Source organism: Acipenser ruthenus, chromosome 9 (assembly GCF_902713425.1).
Source record: "Acipenser ruthenus chromosome 9, fAciRut3.2 maternal haplotype, whole genome shotgun sequence".
NCBI classification, from domain to species: Eukaryota; Metazoa; Chordata; class Actinopteri; order Acipenseriformes; family Acipenseridae; genus Acipenser; species Acipenser ruthenus.
The window spans coordinates 18,047,181-18,062,733 of NC_081197.1; the positions used below are offsets into that span (position 1 = coordinate 18,047,181).

Genomic DNA, 15,553 nt, shown 5'->3' on the forward strand with positions numbered 1-15,553 from the left:
GGGTTTTTATTGTGCAAAGGTTTCCTAGTAACTGTAATATTATTTGTGTAATAGAAAATTAAAAAAAGGATTCGTCATTAATATCTCCGAGTCACGGAGCCCGAATGTCACACAAGGTCAGTCCGAGTCTTTTGCGGCCGTGACTTGAGTCCAAGTCTGAGTCCTACAAGTCTGATTATATAGTTTTGTGTGTCAAAATGCGTAGATGTTACCATTGCACTGTAGCTGTGTACCATTGTCCCTGTAGTGCCACTGAAGATAATTTGGTAATGGTCTATTTGAACTGAAGATTTATCAGACTTGCAAGTTTTATTATTAAAACATGTAATGTGACTGCAATCTGTAATTTCAGAGACAAAAGCCCAGGCATTTAGTATTTCCTTTGCAAAATAACAATTTATAAAATAATCTAGATTTTAGCTGTAGGTATAATATCTCAATGGGGTTGCTTTTGGCAGGGTTAAGCAAACATACTGTATTTAACTAGCAGCTCTTTTCATAGGGGTAGTACATTATAAAGACATATTTCTTTCAAAGACACAACACTTTGTTTTAACACATCTCGTATCCAATTAATGTGTGAATGGACTTCTGTCAATAAATAGACTTTCTAATCACTGCCCCATTGGTCTTTGTACTCCAGGCATTTAAATACCGACCGGGAGCAATCATGTATCGACACATTGATACGTTGTTTGATATGTGTGGACTAACAAAATCGCCAGGGGAAAAACTTTGCTTCTTTAGTGTGCAGAGCACAGCTTTATTGGAAATGCTGTCTTTGTTAATGGCCTAATATAAATTGAATTATACATTTAAATGGCCTTTCAAAACAATTATTTTTATCTAAAAATTAACAACAGATCCTTCTTCAACAATGTAATAATTATGTGACCTAAATTCACATTAAATTATGCTATATATATATATATATATATAGAGAGAGAGAGAGAGAGAGAGAGAGAGAGAGAGAGAGAGAGAGAGAGAGAGAGATGACATTCAAGGTAAAATATGTACTTACCAACACAAGTTGTGTTGTCTATTAAGATTTCCTGCATGGCAACAGATCTTGCACAGAGCACACCGTTACCTTTTTATATGTTAAATGTTTTATGAGTTTGTAAAGCATTAATGTCACAGTAAAGTGTAGTGTATGTACCTCAAACAGAATTGCCTACTCTTCATTATTCATACAGCACACCTCAAAATAGCATTTTGATAACAATATGGCTGTGTACCAATGCCCTATACTCATTCTGTGCTTATTGGTTATGAAGACATTCAAGGGGGTCATGCAGCATCCAGATTCACAGGAGTGATGGACATACCCTGCTGCCATTCAGCCAGGACTGTTGTCTTTCTATGATAAGGAGATGAAGCTCCCTGAAGGAGACAGTGAAGTAGAGATTTGCATCCATGCCATTGCTCCACTTGGCTTGCTGCTGGATAAAGGATGCGTTTCGAAGGAGGCAGTTGTTATTCAGCCTCTTTTTCTCAGTACTGAGTTCTGTGATAATCTATACAGGGAAAGAGGGACATTTGAAGAAAATAGATTAATAGATTAATGTATTGTGTGAATGTGGGACAGGTCAGTCATGTTATATGCATTGTGCTAAGGTCTTAACACATACTGCATGGTGCATACTCCAGCAACGTAAACAAACAGCAACTAAAGATTGTTCTTGAGAGTGAAAGCAATAAAATCTCCAATAAAGTTCCCAGGGACTTCTACATACCTGCAGGCATGTTCTAAGGACTCACTTGAGTTTACAATGGTTTTCATTAGGCCAGGCTAAAAATGGTGTGTGGCGGAGTGTCCCGCCCCTATGTATTATTTTTTTCTCACTCTCGCTCTCTCCCTGTACTCTCCTCTGTACACTCCACCCCCTGCAGAACAGACAGCTGCAGCTTCTTATACTCTGGCCGAGGGGTTAACTAGTTGTTAATTACCTTATTACCCCTCTGCCACAGTCTGCACGCATTTGGTAAGGATGCATGACTGTCAGCTAGTTAAATAATCAGTAGCTGATCAGTCATGCATCCTCACGGGGTTTTAAATTATAAATAATAAAAGACACGGCGCTTTTAACTGCGCCGCAAACAAAAATACAAATAATAATACACAGGGGTGGGACACTCCGCCACATGGTGTTACTAGCAACAGCAAACCAACCACTACCATCTAATCTCACTTACAATTAGATGTTTAGTTTAGGTAATGATATTCTCTGTGTAAACCTGCAATATGCTTCATAACTGTATGAGTCATATATTGAAAATGGTTGAAAGTCAAAGCTGGCATATACTATAAAAAGTACTGAATGGAAATGTTTGACATACTGTATGTTACCACAGTAGCTTTGTGTCTATTGGTGTGCATGAACCCGAAACCCAGGGACAATATTGGGTCATTTTTTTTTTGTGGTTATTGTAAGCATCATTCTATGGGTCCTGCTATAATGTTATTCTCCAACAGCCAAATCAAACCATGGGACGAACTGAAAAATCGTATGAAGCTATTGCTTTTTAAGAATCCTTTCAATCTCCAACATTTGAGACAAGACTAGTAAGTAAAATGTGTTAAATCAATTTCATTTGTATTTAAATTTAGAGGAAATGTTGGTAATGCTGCTTTTATATGGTTAGTTTTTTTTATTCAATTCAGGCTTATAATTTGAAAGAATGAGGCTAGCACAATGGGCTGCATTTAATAAAATGGCATTAGTTTATATACAATGCTCCCAGCAGCTGAAAAAGTTGAGAAATGAAATCATCAAGCACATCAAAAGAAACATGTTTAGGAAAGTGAATAGAGTTCAGAGTAACTGTGCTTGGCTTGCGTTGATCTAGGTGAAAAAGCCCCACTGTTCATGCAATTCAAAATAAAACAGAAAAATAAAAACGGTGGGAAATGAATCATTTATTTCTATCAATTATTGCTATCCTAGTTTGTAGACAATTATTAATTGATTTACTGAGTGGAATCACATTTGTTTGCATTAGAATGTATGTAAAAACTAGACTAGCCTTCATTCAAGATATGCTAATAAATAGTAAATCTTCTTCAAAAATGTAACTGCAATACATGATTTTTAAATACACGATTGCAAACATTACAGTAATTGTATCTCTTTACCCTGCTATAACCCCTTTTATACTTTATAAGCAATAACACAGGACACGCTGTCCAGATACAGTCAGCACTGAGATATACGACACTCAGATACACGTCAGTCATGTTTTACCGTCCTTGTATTAACCACCCAGCTGCCCAGTTATATTGGCAATTTCCATGTCAAAAAAGTGTTGTTTTTTTTTTTGCAGATTTTTCATTCTTAGCCCGCAAATAAGCAATTTCAATAGAACTTAAATGACAAAATAACAATGTGTTTACAATTGTAGCATTATAACAGTATAAATCACAAAATAACATTTTTTTTTGTTTTACAATGGCAGCATTATCAACAATGCAACAAAAAGTCATATCACTTTTTAGAAACTATTTTTTGTGCTATAGATTTCAAAGCAGACGCCCTTCAAACTCTCATCAATGCTAATGTCTTTATCTAGTACGTATACATCAGAAAACTTGCGTTGCAAATTTTCAATCACGTCATATACAAGGTGATTGATGTGGTAAACATACTTTCTATCTTGCACAGTTTCGGGTACGGGTGTGTATCACTGTTATATGCATTATTATCTGTGAAGCGTACTTCATCAGCAGAATAAATTTGTTCCTTACACCCCCTTGTAACATCAAAAAAGACATAAATACCCTTATAAACCTGCTTGGAAAAATCCTGCTTTCTGATTGGTTAGCTGTGTTCTATCAGCCATACGTTAATCTCATGCAAACTTTCAATGCAGACGCAGCACCAAAAGCTTTGAATTTAAATTAATACGCCATTATTCTATAACATTTAATATCTGTAAATTATCATTAATTAAGAAAAATTCAAATCAATTCAATCAAATGTTGCCTTTTTAATTGAAAAACGTTTGACGAATGGTATGAAGATCAATTTCCCAAATCTGACAAAGTACCGGTACCAGTAATTAACTTTACTTTAAAAGAAAAACGGCACAGTGGAATAACAGAAACAGAACTAAGGCTGGGACCAAATCAAAACTTTGACAACCCACTAATCGTCCTTAACAAAACTGTATTAAACAGCGTTTTCTTTTTATGAGTAGAAGAAATAAGATACTTACAAAAAAAGAAAACGTTATGGGTTAGCGCTGTGTCATTACCAGACTTTCTAAATAATTTAATAACGGAGACAAACACATAATTTGCTGATTTGAAATTACTGTTAGAAATCACATTTATGTTTCTTCCAACTTCTATACTATTCAGATCTGTTTATCCCTGCTGTCAGTCCGAGGAAGCTGGAAACACTGTAGAATTGTATGTAACTCTACAGGTTTTTGGCATTTTGTTCTTCCAGAATTGAGTCATTAAACACTTTCATAGCCCATGAAGTCGTTTTTTGGTATTTTTCACATTTTTGTTTCTTCAAGATTGTTTCGTTCTTTTTCACTTAGTCATCCAGTTCATTCAGCCATCTTTTAACAAAAAGTCAACGCTGCTCATTTTACGGCTCCTCAGTTATTGAATATGGTGCTTTAGAATTATGAGTTATTTTAAATTGTTTTATTCTAACAGCTGATGGCGGATGAATACTTTTGTGATTTAAAAAATGACATCCGCATTATATGATATTTATGGACAGTCATGTGATTGCTAGGGACCAATTAGAGTTTGGTTTGCACACCCTGTTTTATAATGTTGACTGAGGGCTAAGTTGAGACCACCAAACACATTTTAAACTTGCACTGTACTTAAACAAAAAAAAGCTTGTTTTATGTTTTGTTAAATTGTTCAATTTGACCACTGTCAACAACAACTATTACATCTTTAAGTCAGTTCAGCTACATAATTACAGCTGTAAAATCAACAGCAGGCCAGAACATCTGTAGTCTTCCTAACGTGTCCAAAGAGCCATTACTTAAAGGAGTTCCTGGCCATCACTGTTTCTAGTAAGTCATTCCACACAAATTGATTTTCTTTTTATTTACCTGTGCTTGTGGTAAGAACATGCTGTGTGGATGACAAGACTGAGTCATACATTAAATGATGGAGTGGAAATCCTATACAGTCTTGACCTAAGACACCACAACAGTACAGGGTTATTTTTTTTAAACTCTTGCCTTACCTTATTACAACTATTGTAGGTAGTTAAGTGGAGAAGAATGTATCAACACCCAGTGTGGATTCTGCTTGCACAGTGTATGAAAAAGTATGGACTTAATCATGGATTCCTTTAGAAGCTGTAATTAGGACATTAAAGCTACAGCATGCATATTAGCCAGCTTACACACGTTGTACCCTTGTGCAGGCAGTTAATTTATGACTGCACTGAATTTGTTCAACATATTTAAATATATTTTAAAGTATGTCCTGACATTGAGAAAAGAAAGGCATTTCTAATTTTAGGAAGAACATATAAAAGGTCAAACATAAACATGAAAGTATTGTTTTTTTCTCTAGTTCTTTTTATATAAAAGGAGGATGCATGATAGAATACATAACCTGCATTACACAAATTAACTAAATACAAAAAATATTCAGCAAGTACTGTAATATTCTTGTTTTAACATTCATTATACTCTATGAGGGACATGTATCAAGTATTGGCGATGCCATTAAGGCCATAGCGCCGAGTTTACGCCGGCCTTAAAATTGCCCTGTATCTATTATGACACTTTTGGCAAGTTAAGGCTGTTATCACTGCCAAAATGCCCTCTGCCGTGCAATGCGCTCTGCCGCTCATTAGCCATGTATTTTAAGACGTGTCAAATCTTAATTATATGCATGTGCAAATTGTAGGTGGGGCTCATTTGTAAATGAAGTCTGTGATATTAAGATTTATGAAGCGGCAGAACAGCTGTGCCTAAAAGCATCCACAAATAAGTCAGATTTCAAATTGGTCTTATTTGAGCGCAAAGAAAAAGTCAGAAAGCATTTGCTAGGAAAGAGCATTATGGCAGCAGTCATAACTACGGGCCTGGAAAATTCACAATATTTTTTAAAGAAATTCATGAATGACAATAAAAAAAAAAACAACAAATTTCATGGAGTGTCATGAAACCGCCATTTAATTAAAAAAAAAATCACTAGAAAACACATGTTCTATTTACATTATATTCTACTGATGTTTAAGTTGCCTAAAATGTGGTATCACTGATAGTTCATCAAGAACATCACCCAAAAACCAAGGCTGAAACATTTTAACATTTAGCCTAGCTACTGAGTCAACTGTTCAAAATGTACGTTGTAACTCGATTCGCTGTTGAAACAATCTTTAAAAATGTAACAAAGTTCTGCTGGAAACAAGACGTCTGTGTTGGCTGCAAAAAAAAGTAACAAGCAGACTTTTTTAAAAAGAACCTTGAATGACAAATTCAGCAACATTTTCGAGTTCTGTAAACCTTTAAAACATGTTAACACATTAATTAAAATTAAAATTCCAATAACCTATTTTGCTGCCTCAAATCCGAAAATATTCAACACAGGAGAAACGTTAACTGCAAACCTGAAATGACAAAACAGAAGCTGTTGTGTTTTTCTTTATACACACAGTACGTTTTTTGTAGTATGTCGAAATGTCATTGTACAGTATGAGGAATTTACCAATCATGAAGCTGGTAATTGTTTGACCCCATTGCTGCAATAACCAAATGCACGGCATTGACACAGCACCATGTACAGCTACTGTAGCGTTGCTTCTACATAATAAAAGTATGAAATGAACAGGGGAGGTGAAGAGTAATGGAAAATACTGTAAAGAAAATAAAATACATATTTTTCACAGTAGGCAGTCAAACACGTGAAATTCGTAATATTGTGAATATTCCAGGGCATTTCTTTCGATGGACAGTGCAGGCTCCTAACCTTCCTGAACAACACAGAAACAGAGGGAGAGTAATGAGATGAAATGAGAGTATTTAGGGTCCGCATTACCCTTTTTGATCTCCCTGAGGATGAAATTATATCTCGATACTTGCTATTTCATTATGTACAATTGTTTGTATTCGTTGTGTTATAAACTTGATTCATTAAGTTATCCTTTTCATTTTGTATATTTGGTTTTATCCGTTGTATAATAATAATATAATATAAAGTCAAGACACTCTGTTAATCTGTGCTACCGGTAGCCCATTTTGAGGGGGAGGCGCAGATTTTCAGAACACCAGCGCAGTGCATTTACGCATTTAACCTTTTAAGGACCGGGATCGTGTTAACACGATAAAAAAGCACTTCGTTTTGACAGTTTACAGCAACTCGGCAGACAAAAGCAGAAACAAAACATCAGAGAATAAATGTGTATTATGTCACTGTTATCACTCAGGTGAAACAATGTCTTGTAATTTGCCCAAACATCAATATTTTTCAACAAAACTTTCAGGAAGTATTCTAAGGTCCCTCGGGTCATAGAATAATGCATTTTTATACATGTATCTCTAAGCAGAATACATAATAAAAAATACTTAACTTAAAATAAATAAATAAATAACGAAATATTGTGTTGAAAAAGTTTGTATGGTTTCTGAAGTACTTTATAATGTTCCCCAGTGTTCTGAAAAAAAGGACATAATTTCCAAGATGCTACTGTAAAAAATAGATTTTTTGTGAATTTGTATAGGAAGAGAGTCAACTACAGCTAAAAAATGCCTGGTCCTGGGGGAGCATCCCACTGAAAAATGCTTGGTCCTGAAAGGGTTAAATGTGCCAGCTTATGCCGTGCCTCATTAATTTTGGCACGGACAGGGTCAAATTTGTGCCATGGCAGAGAGCTACTGTACACTCTGACAATTTAGAGCAGCATCAATCGATCTTGATGTCCCCCTATGTGTTACTCCACTCTAACCTCCTCAACATATATATGAAACTTTCTTCAAGAAATGTAAGATAAAAATAATAATAACACTAAAACACAATATCGAGTTAAACAATACGTAGGTTCTTTAAAAGTACCCTATGCCATATTTAAATGCAATGCTTTAAAAATATCCAGCACCATCAAGGTTAACATTCACAGTAGAAGCTTTTACTGACAGCAATAAAAAAAAAAGCACCGACACAGTAGAAACATTCCAGCAAGAGAGTCTATCATCTTCGTAATTCTTAGAGCCCTGATTAACATGAAAAACTCTTGAGAGCATATTCTGCACTGCACATCACATTCTGAACTGGGACCATGTGGCGGTCTGTTTTGGCTATCTCCAGCTGGTTCCTCAGTCATTTTTAAAATCAGCATTACCTACCGAAGTGTCACTGACAGTGGCTCTAGCTGGCTGAAGCCTTATTACTCTTTAAAGAGCAATTTGGTTGGTTGCATGGCTATTAGGATTAGACAGCCAGGATTAGAGCTGTCAGGACAACTGCTTCCTTTCCTTTTTTTGCACAGTTCTGACATCCTTTTTCTTTTTTCCACCGGACACAAACAGTGGATGCTGTTAATCCAGCTCACATTGAAAGCAGTAAGATGTATTCCCACTGAAAGCTGAAGTGGAGAGCGGAAATTATTTTGCAGAAGCAGCACTGTAGCACATCGGCTGGCTGCTATGTGGGTGATGCTGGATCAGTGAGAAATGTGGCTTTCCTCAGGGCTATATCAGTGAGATATTACCTCAACATCTGAAGATGGCAAAGCAAGCCCCAGTTCTCATTTCTCAGTGATTAATGACATCTTCCAAAAGAGAATGTAGCGCAGTGTGAGGAAAATAAAGATGTGAAGAGCTTGTGAAAATAACTCTTGGAAATGTTTTGTAGGGCAAAAAAGGGAAATTTTTCTATATTTGAACTTCTTTTATTTCTGTTCTTCCTGTTCTGTGTTCCAACTCTTGGCAAGCTGAGCAGAACCAAGGGGAGATATGGGAAGGGTGGTAAGTGACAAAAGTATATTTTTCCTGTAATTTATAAATGTTTTAGGGCTTGTTAGGATTTACAGCTGGTGTAACACTAACTTTATTGTTTATTTGTTATCTTTTTTAGCCTTTCAAAACCATGTCTTTATACTTTAATTATACAGTAAATGAGGAAGAAATCTTAGAAAAAAAAAGTAAAAGGTTAAGAAAAAAGCCATAAAGTAATGTATTTAGTGCTTGTCTTACAAGGACGTGTTCTCGTTAAATGTATCATATTTCATGGCTTTAATATATATTCCAATGGTTTTTAAGCCAAATGGATTGATTACATAACTTTTCAGTTGAAGCTATTAGTAATCAGATGAGTTTGCTAAGGATAGATATTCATACATTTCTGAGTTAGCTGCACATGAGTGCCGTAGGGCATGTGGTGGACTCCCTGTGTTTTGAAAACACTTTGATTTGCATCTTTCCTGATTGGGAGCACTGGTGGACATATCTAATGATCACACAGAGTCTAGTGAATTAATCTCATCTTTAACAGCCCTGTCTATTTCCCTCTACTGTCAACGTTGTGATTTCAGGTTAAAGAGTGGGATCAACATTCTAAAGACAGTTTTAATAATTTACTGCAACTCCTCGGCAGGAGGCGTTCACACCCCTTCACTTTCTTCATATAATCCCTTTTGTTGGATTAAAGCCACTTTTAATCTCTGCGTTTTCCTTGGAAAACTCTTGACAGCTGTTCAGCATTGTTGGTAGAAGCAGTTCTCGCTAAGCAGCCTGGCAGTCTTCAAAGAGTGAGCATCAGAAATGTTGTGCATTAATAAGATTTTAAGTAACTACCTCATGCTTTCTGATTCATCCTTTCACTTTTTGTTATTGTGTGTTCTGGATGAGTGCTATGCAAGTCCTGCTACTCTGTGTTCTGCTACCTTAGGAGTGCTCAAAGATCATTAATTTAGAAGACTGGCACATTAATGATCGTGTCCACTTGCAAAGTGATGTTCTAAACTTCTTATTGTGTGGGGAGCTAATTATAATGCTTATTTGGTTAAATTGCTATTTATGTCTTTTATAGAGTAATGGTTTCAAATATTTAGCACCATATTAAGCTTTTTGACTTACTTTTTATTTGAAATGGTCAAGTCGATAAAGGTACATTCTGGAGTAATGTTTTGCATCCTGCAAATTATTTAAGGTAGTTCAATAAATAAGTCACTCAGAAGTTTAATTGAAAAAGCATTTGACATCAAGTTCTGCTACATGTCCTTAATGATCACAAGCAGTGTCACAAATGTTTATCATTTCAATTGCAGCAATCCATAAACATAGAAAAGCAATATATACTATATATTCATGTTTTAGTGGTTGTAAAGAGTATCAGTTTGTTGGGTCTACATAAAGTGTATTTAAGTCATGTTTATGATTTTTCTGGTGCATTGGAATAAGATAACCAACATAGTTTGGAGCGATGAAACAGACCTACTTAAACATCAATTTAAAATTCAGACATGTAATATCTGGTCCACAGTAAAATGATGGAGCATGTTATTATACATTTTATTTCAGAAATAAGTCATGTTTTGTTCAGGCTCATGAATTTAAGCAAAAGGCAATACAAAGTGCAGCTTCATTTACTTCCTTAATACAGGAAATATTGATTTAAAAATATACAATATCTTCAATATTTTTGTTTACTTTTTGTTATCTAAATCAATTTGTTTTGGAAATCTGCTTATTTATAAGGTACATTCTCATGAGGAAGAGTAAAGAACATTGTTCTTTTTATACAACAAGCTCATTACCTACCAGTACTTACTAGCTCAGTACTGGTAGGTTATGTAGTAATATCCAGCCCTGGAGAGTTGAGACATGTGAACGTACAAACTTCCAGAAAGGTTATGTTGGGCCTGTCTCTGAAAATCCCTCCTACAACAGTTTCCCTAGCGGTGGTCTGACTCCATTAGCATGTACTCAATTGCTGAATCAGTCCAATACACATACAAGTGGTAACTGGCCTAATAATGACTTCCATCTTCATAGTGGCTTACTCTACAAACATTCAGGGGGATTGGCATACATTTTTTAGCTGTGGACAGTCTTCAAGCATCACCCTTAAAGTGGATTAACAGAGATTATGCAACATTAAAAGGATAATGCAAACTATCACTACACTGGGCTGAGTATTGCTTTTGAAGCTCAATTTAGACTCTTCTTACCCAGTTTTCTATAATGGTTTAGTGAATGGTGCCCAATGTTACAGGTTTCAACATTTTTGTCAAACCTCTGAATGCTCATGCTCTCCAAATTTCTAGAAATCCTTGAGCCCTATAACATATATTTAGTAATTAATTCTCAAACAAAGTGATACAGTTATGAATAGAATAAGATGTGATTATGTTAAAGTTATGCGTTTTTTGTATTATTCTCTGTATAATAGTTTTCTGACAATCTGGACTTTGTATCAGCATTGTGGAGGCAGGAAATATGATAATAGACCCAGAAATGGTGATATATTGAAAGAGCCTTGATAGTGCCTTGTGCAGGCCTGAAGGAATCTCATCATATTTCACAGCACTGGTGTTATGGTTCAGAGGGCTACATACTATGACGTCTCGAGATGTCCATTCCCCCTACTGTGTGTCAAAAAACAAGCTAAACATTTAGAATGGAATACTTTTAGAACAGTTTTTAATATTTATAATTAAGAATTTTATTATAATGCAGCAGCATCTGAGTAGAGACGCCAGTGTTGTCCTTCAAAAGATACCCATGACCCTGAAATTATATATTATTATTATTATAGTGGTGAGCACTCAACAATATTTCTGTAGCAGACAACTTGGCAGAACTACTTGATCAGTCCATACACAGCACATTTTACATTACTTGAAAAAGACAAAGTACTACTACAGTGATATGGTAATTGTGGTGATGAAAACTTCGAAGTGATAGATGTGAATGGCAGACAAGACCAGCACTGGTATGCAGTAGAAGTGTTGTTGTGGACCCCGTTTGATATAATTTTCTGACACGGGGTGGTGAATTCAGCTGCAAAACAACAATGATTTAAGGCACTTGCACTTGGAAGCAAGATCTGGAGGGTACTTGGAATGCATTATCTGTTTTTAAGAGCTGTTACTAAACACCTACAGGAAATTACATGCCTTCTTTTTCTTCCCCTTAGGAGGGTTTCAGGTCCTTATATTTAGTGCTATGGATGTGGTTAGAAGAAAATAAAATACCCGTAAACAAGGATCATTCCTAGATGTTCATTTTAATGAGGGTGTATTTTCCCCATGCATATCCATGATTTCTTTTTTATTTATATGTATGTATACATATTAGGTTTGCAAGTATCTTTGCCCCAATTCTGTCATTATTTCCTATTTTAACGAATACATTAAAGTATTCAAGGCAAACCCATTGGTTTATATAATATACATACCAGTAGGATAAATGGTTGTATTACAATTTCAGAAAGGAAAAGTAGGTGCACAATAATATTACTTTATTATGTAGTATGGTATGCAATGTTGCATTTTGTGCGTTTATCTTGAAGTGGATGAATGTACATCTCCAGCTACATGTAATTAGAACTAGCCTACCTTGCCTCGCTCCTTAAGGGTGTATAAACTGAAAAATGTACCAAACTGGATTCAAAATTTGCTTGTCAACCACTGGTAGACAGGTTATTCTTCATCTTATCTTTCCTTGGTCCTGTAAGCAGCATCTGAAGTATAAATGTATATGTTTCTATCAGCCGCTACAATACAAATGTTATGACCCTGTTTAAATGATTACTTTCATAAAAGAATATTCCACCAAGTTTTAAATAATGGATGTTTCATAAAACTTATGATTGGTGGGACTCTTGCCAAGATGTTTGAAAGGGATTCTTCATAAGTCAAGTGGTTTTGCCCCTGGGGTTTTTCAACATCATATTTTATCTGAATTAATGGAGGTATAAACCTTAGGAAGGAATCTACTTAAGAAATGATGGAATGCTGTTTATAATTAAATGAAAAATAAAAGCATTTCAAAAACCATTGTTCAAAGGAAATGTTGTTATCAATGTCTTTTTTGATTAAATAATTGACTTTAAAAAGCATTGAAATAAATGCCATGCCCGTGTTTATAAACCCTACTGTCATACCAGTTAATTAACACATTCCAGTCACATTTTGACGAATGAAGAAGAGTTCTAATGGAACCAAGAATTACAGTGAACAATAATTATGTTTTATGTTTCAGTTTTATCATAGGGACACGACAGAAGCTCCTGACGTATGGCTAGCAGATTTTATTGCCAATGACCCCATTTACCCTAACCTGTTCAGCTCTCCCTACAAAGTAGGCAAGGTAGTTTTATACAGTGTTACTGCCAAAGCAATTATAATTGCTCATTATTACAAAGAATACACTTAACTAATGGTATCTAAAATCCTTAACCACTAAATGATGCCAAACCCTTATTTTTACCTTATACTCTGAAGTTGCCAATTTACATGCAGATTAAAATGTCAATTTTGCTGTCTTTTAGAAAAGGATACTCTGAAAACAACCCACCACAAAGGATACAATCAGGCATAACAGTTGTCAGGTTGTAACACTATAACGCTTTTGCTTTGGGCCCCACTGGTGATGTCGTTTGTGTCTAGTCTTATTGCTAAAATAACATTTTGTGATACAATGTATGTGGTAAGGAGATAATGCATTTCTTAATTCGGTATCTTCTGACTACCATGTGTATCAAACATTGTGTAATCATGTGAAAATGACTAAATATTGTTCCAATTATTTCAGACTGCTCTCTAGTAATAGCACTCTGCTCTATGGACCATAAAACACTTGTTTTTTCACATACCATTTGCAGAATCTAAAATGTTTGCTGAATCCTGCTATTTTCAAGAGCACTGTTCTTCCTGGTAAAGGGCTGTTCACCACTGGGCCAAGCGCTGACCCACGGAATGGGTTACATGCATTTAGAATGTTCATTAACATAGGCCAAGTCATGTTTTTGACACAAAGATCATTATATGAGGAAATGTCTCCTTCCAACCCTTATGCCATTGGTGTTGGCTCAGAAAAGTAAACATTAAAAATGTATCTAAAAATGTCTACCCCTTCTATCCTGCTTCCTATTTTCTAGAAGCCACCTTTACCCAGAACAATCAAGAGATCACCACATACTGTATATTTCACTGTATTGTATTGTATTGTATTGAGCAATGTTAATAAGGTGGTCAATAAATCACTCCTAAGGGAAAACACTGGAAGGATTTATTTAGTTGAAAGGTGACAGCATTTTGGTTTGTAGCTGTTAAGATCATCAAAATAAACTCCAATGTCTCCCTTTGATAGTCTAGATGCACAATTATACTCTACAGTCTTTGGTTTATCTCTTCTGTCTGTTCTTTAGTGAAAAAAACAAATTCACAGATACAGATAGATAAATAGGTAAATATAGTGTACAGACACGCAGATCGAAAAACAGACCTGAATATGGTAAAAATAAAAACATATTATATGTAAACCAGTAGATTTTCAGTTTGATTACATTTTCATACCTGATTTATAATGTATGGGACTGAGATATACCATTGATATATAGCTGTGTTCTGTTTTTAATTCTCAGTGTTTGTATAGTTATAACATAAATTGCTTTAACTAAAGCAGGATGTTTATTATAAGCCATCATCATTGTTCTGTTTGGTATAACCTTGATTTCTAATAGACTGATTTTTATGTGAATGAAAATCAGATGAACCAAATAAGTTGTCCAAATCCCGGCCAATGTCAGTATTTCATCGGCACTTTTCCTTGCACTACTGCACACAAATTACAATATACTGTACAGTAGATGGCCATGTGAGATTCGGTTAGGCCTGAACAGAAGGTATTATTTCAGATATCTGGCGTGGGTGAGAAGGAGTTTGAGATTCAGTGCTTCATGTTTTAAAGTTAAATAATTTCACAGGTACGATAGAAAAAAAAAAAAAGAAAAACACTTCACAGTATAGGACCTTGGTGTTTCAACCAATCAGATTACTCTTGTTGCCAGGAAAGTGATGCTGCAAGAGCCAAAAACAGCAATCCTTCACTTTACATTAGAGCAGACAGAACGCTTTCAGTCTTTGTGCGTTTTTTTTTTTTTACTGCTCTCCTCAATAAAAGTTTTAAGAGATAAGAAGCTTTTTTCAATTTCAGGGTCACCATTAGCCTGAATAATGCATAAACATGGGAAAGAAGTTGGAGTTCTATAGAGGATAGAAGCCTAGCTTCAATTAAATTATACATCGTTATCACAGCTGGCAAGCCTGGTGAAAGATTTTAGCTCTCTATCTCACTAAATGTTCTATGTAGCTGTCTTGTCCAATACGTTGTTCAAAGTAACAACAGAAACTTTGCAGTAATCTAGTTTAAAGTACAGTATACTCCACGCTACTCCACGCTCGCTCCACTGGCTCCCGATCACCGCTCGCATCCAGTTCAAGACTCTTGTACTAGCCTACAGATGCCTTGACCAGACTGCACCCAGCTACCTCCAGACCCTCATCTCTCCCTACACCCCCACTCGACCTCTCCGCTCCGCCTGCACTAGAAGACTAGCTCT

At 35.5% G+C, this 15,553-nt stretch overlaps 1 protein-coding gene across 8 annotated transcripts in view; it reads left to right on the forward strand.

The window, feature by feature from the left end:
* Window positions 1-15,553, forward strand: part of LOC117405606 (roundabout homolog 2) — a 714,952-nt gene that overhangs the window by 168,534 nt on the left and 530,865 nt on the right. For 7 of the 8 annotated variants that reach the window (XM_059031303.1, XM_059031309.1, XM_059031307.1 and 4 more), the window contains exon 1: window positions 8,209-8,952. The exons of the other annotated variant lie outside the window; for it this stretch is intronic. In XM_059031303.1, the coding sequence (XP_058887286.1) occupies window positions 8,829-8,952 (124 nt within the window). In that variant the 5' untranslated portion in view covers window positions 8,209-8,828. Of the gene's footprint in view, window positions 1-8,208; window positions 8,953-15,553 lie in introns of those variants that run through there. 8 annotated transcript variants of the gene reach the window in all.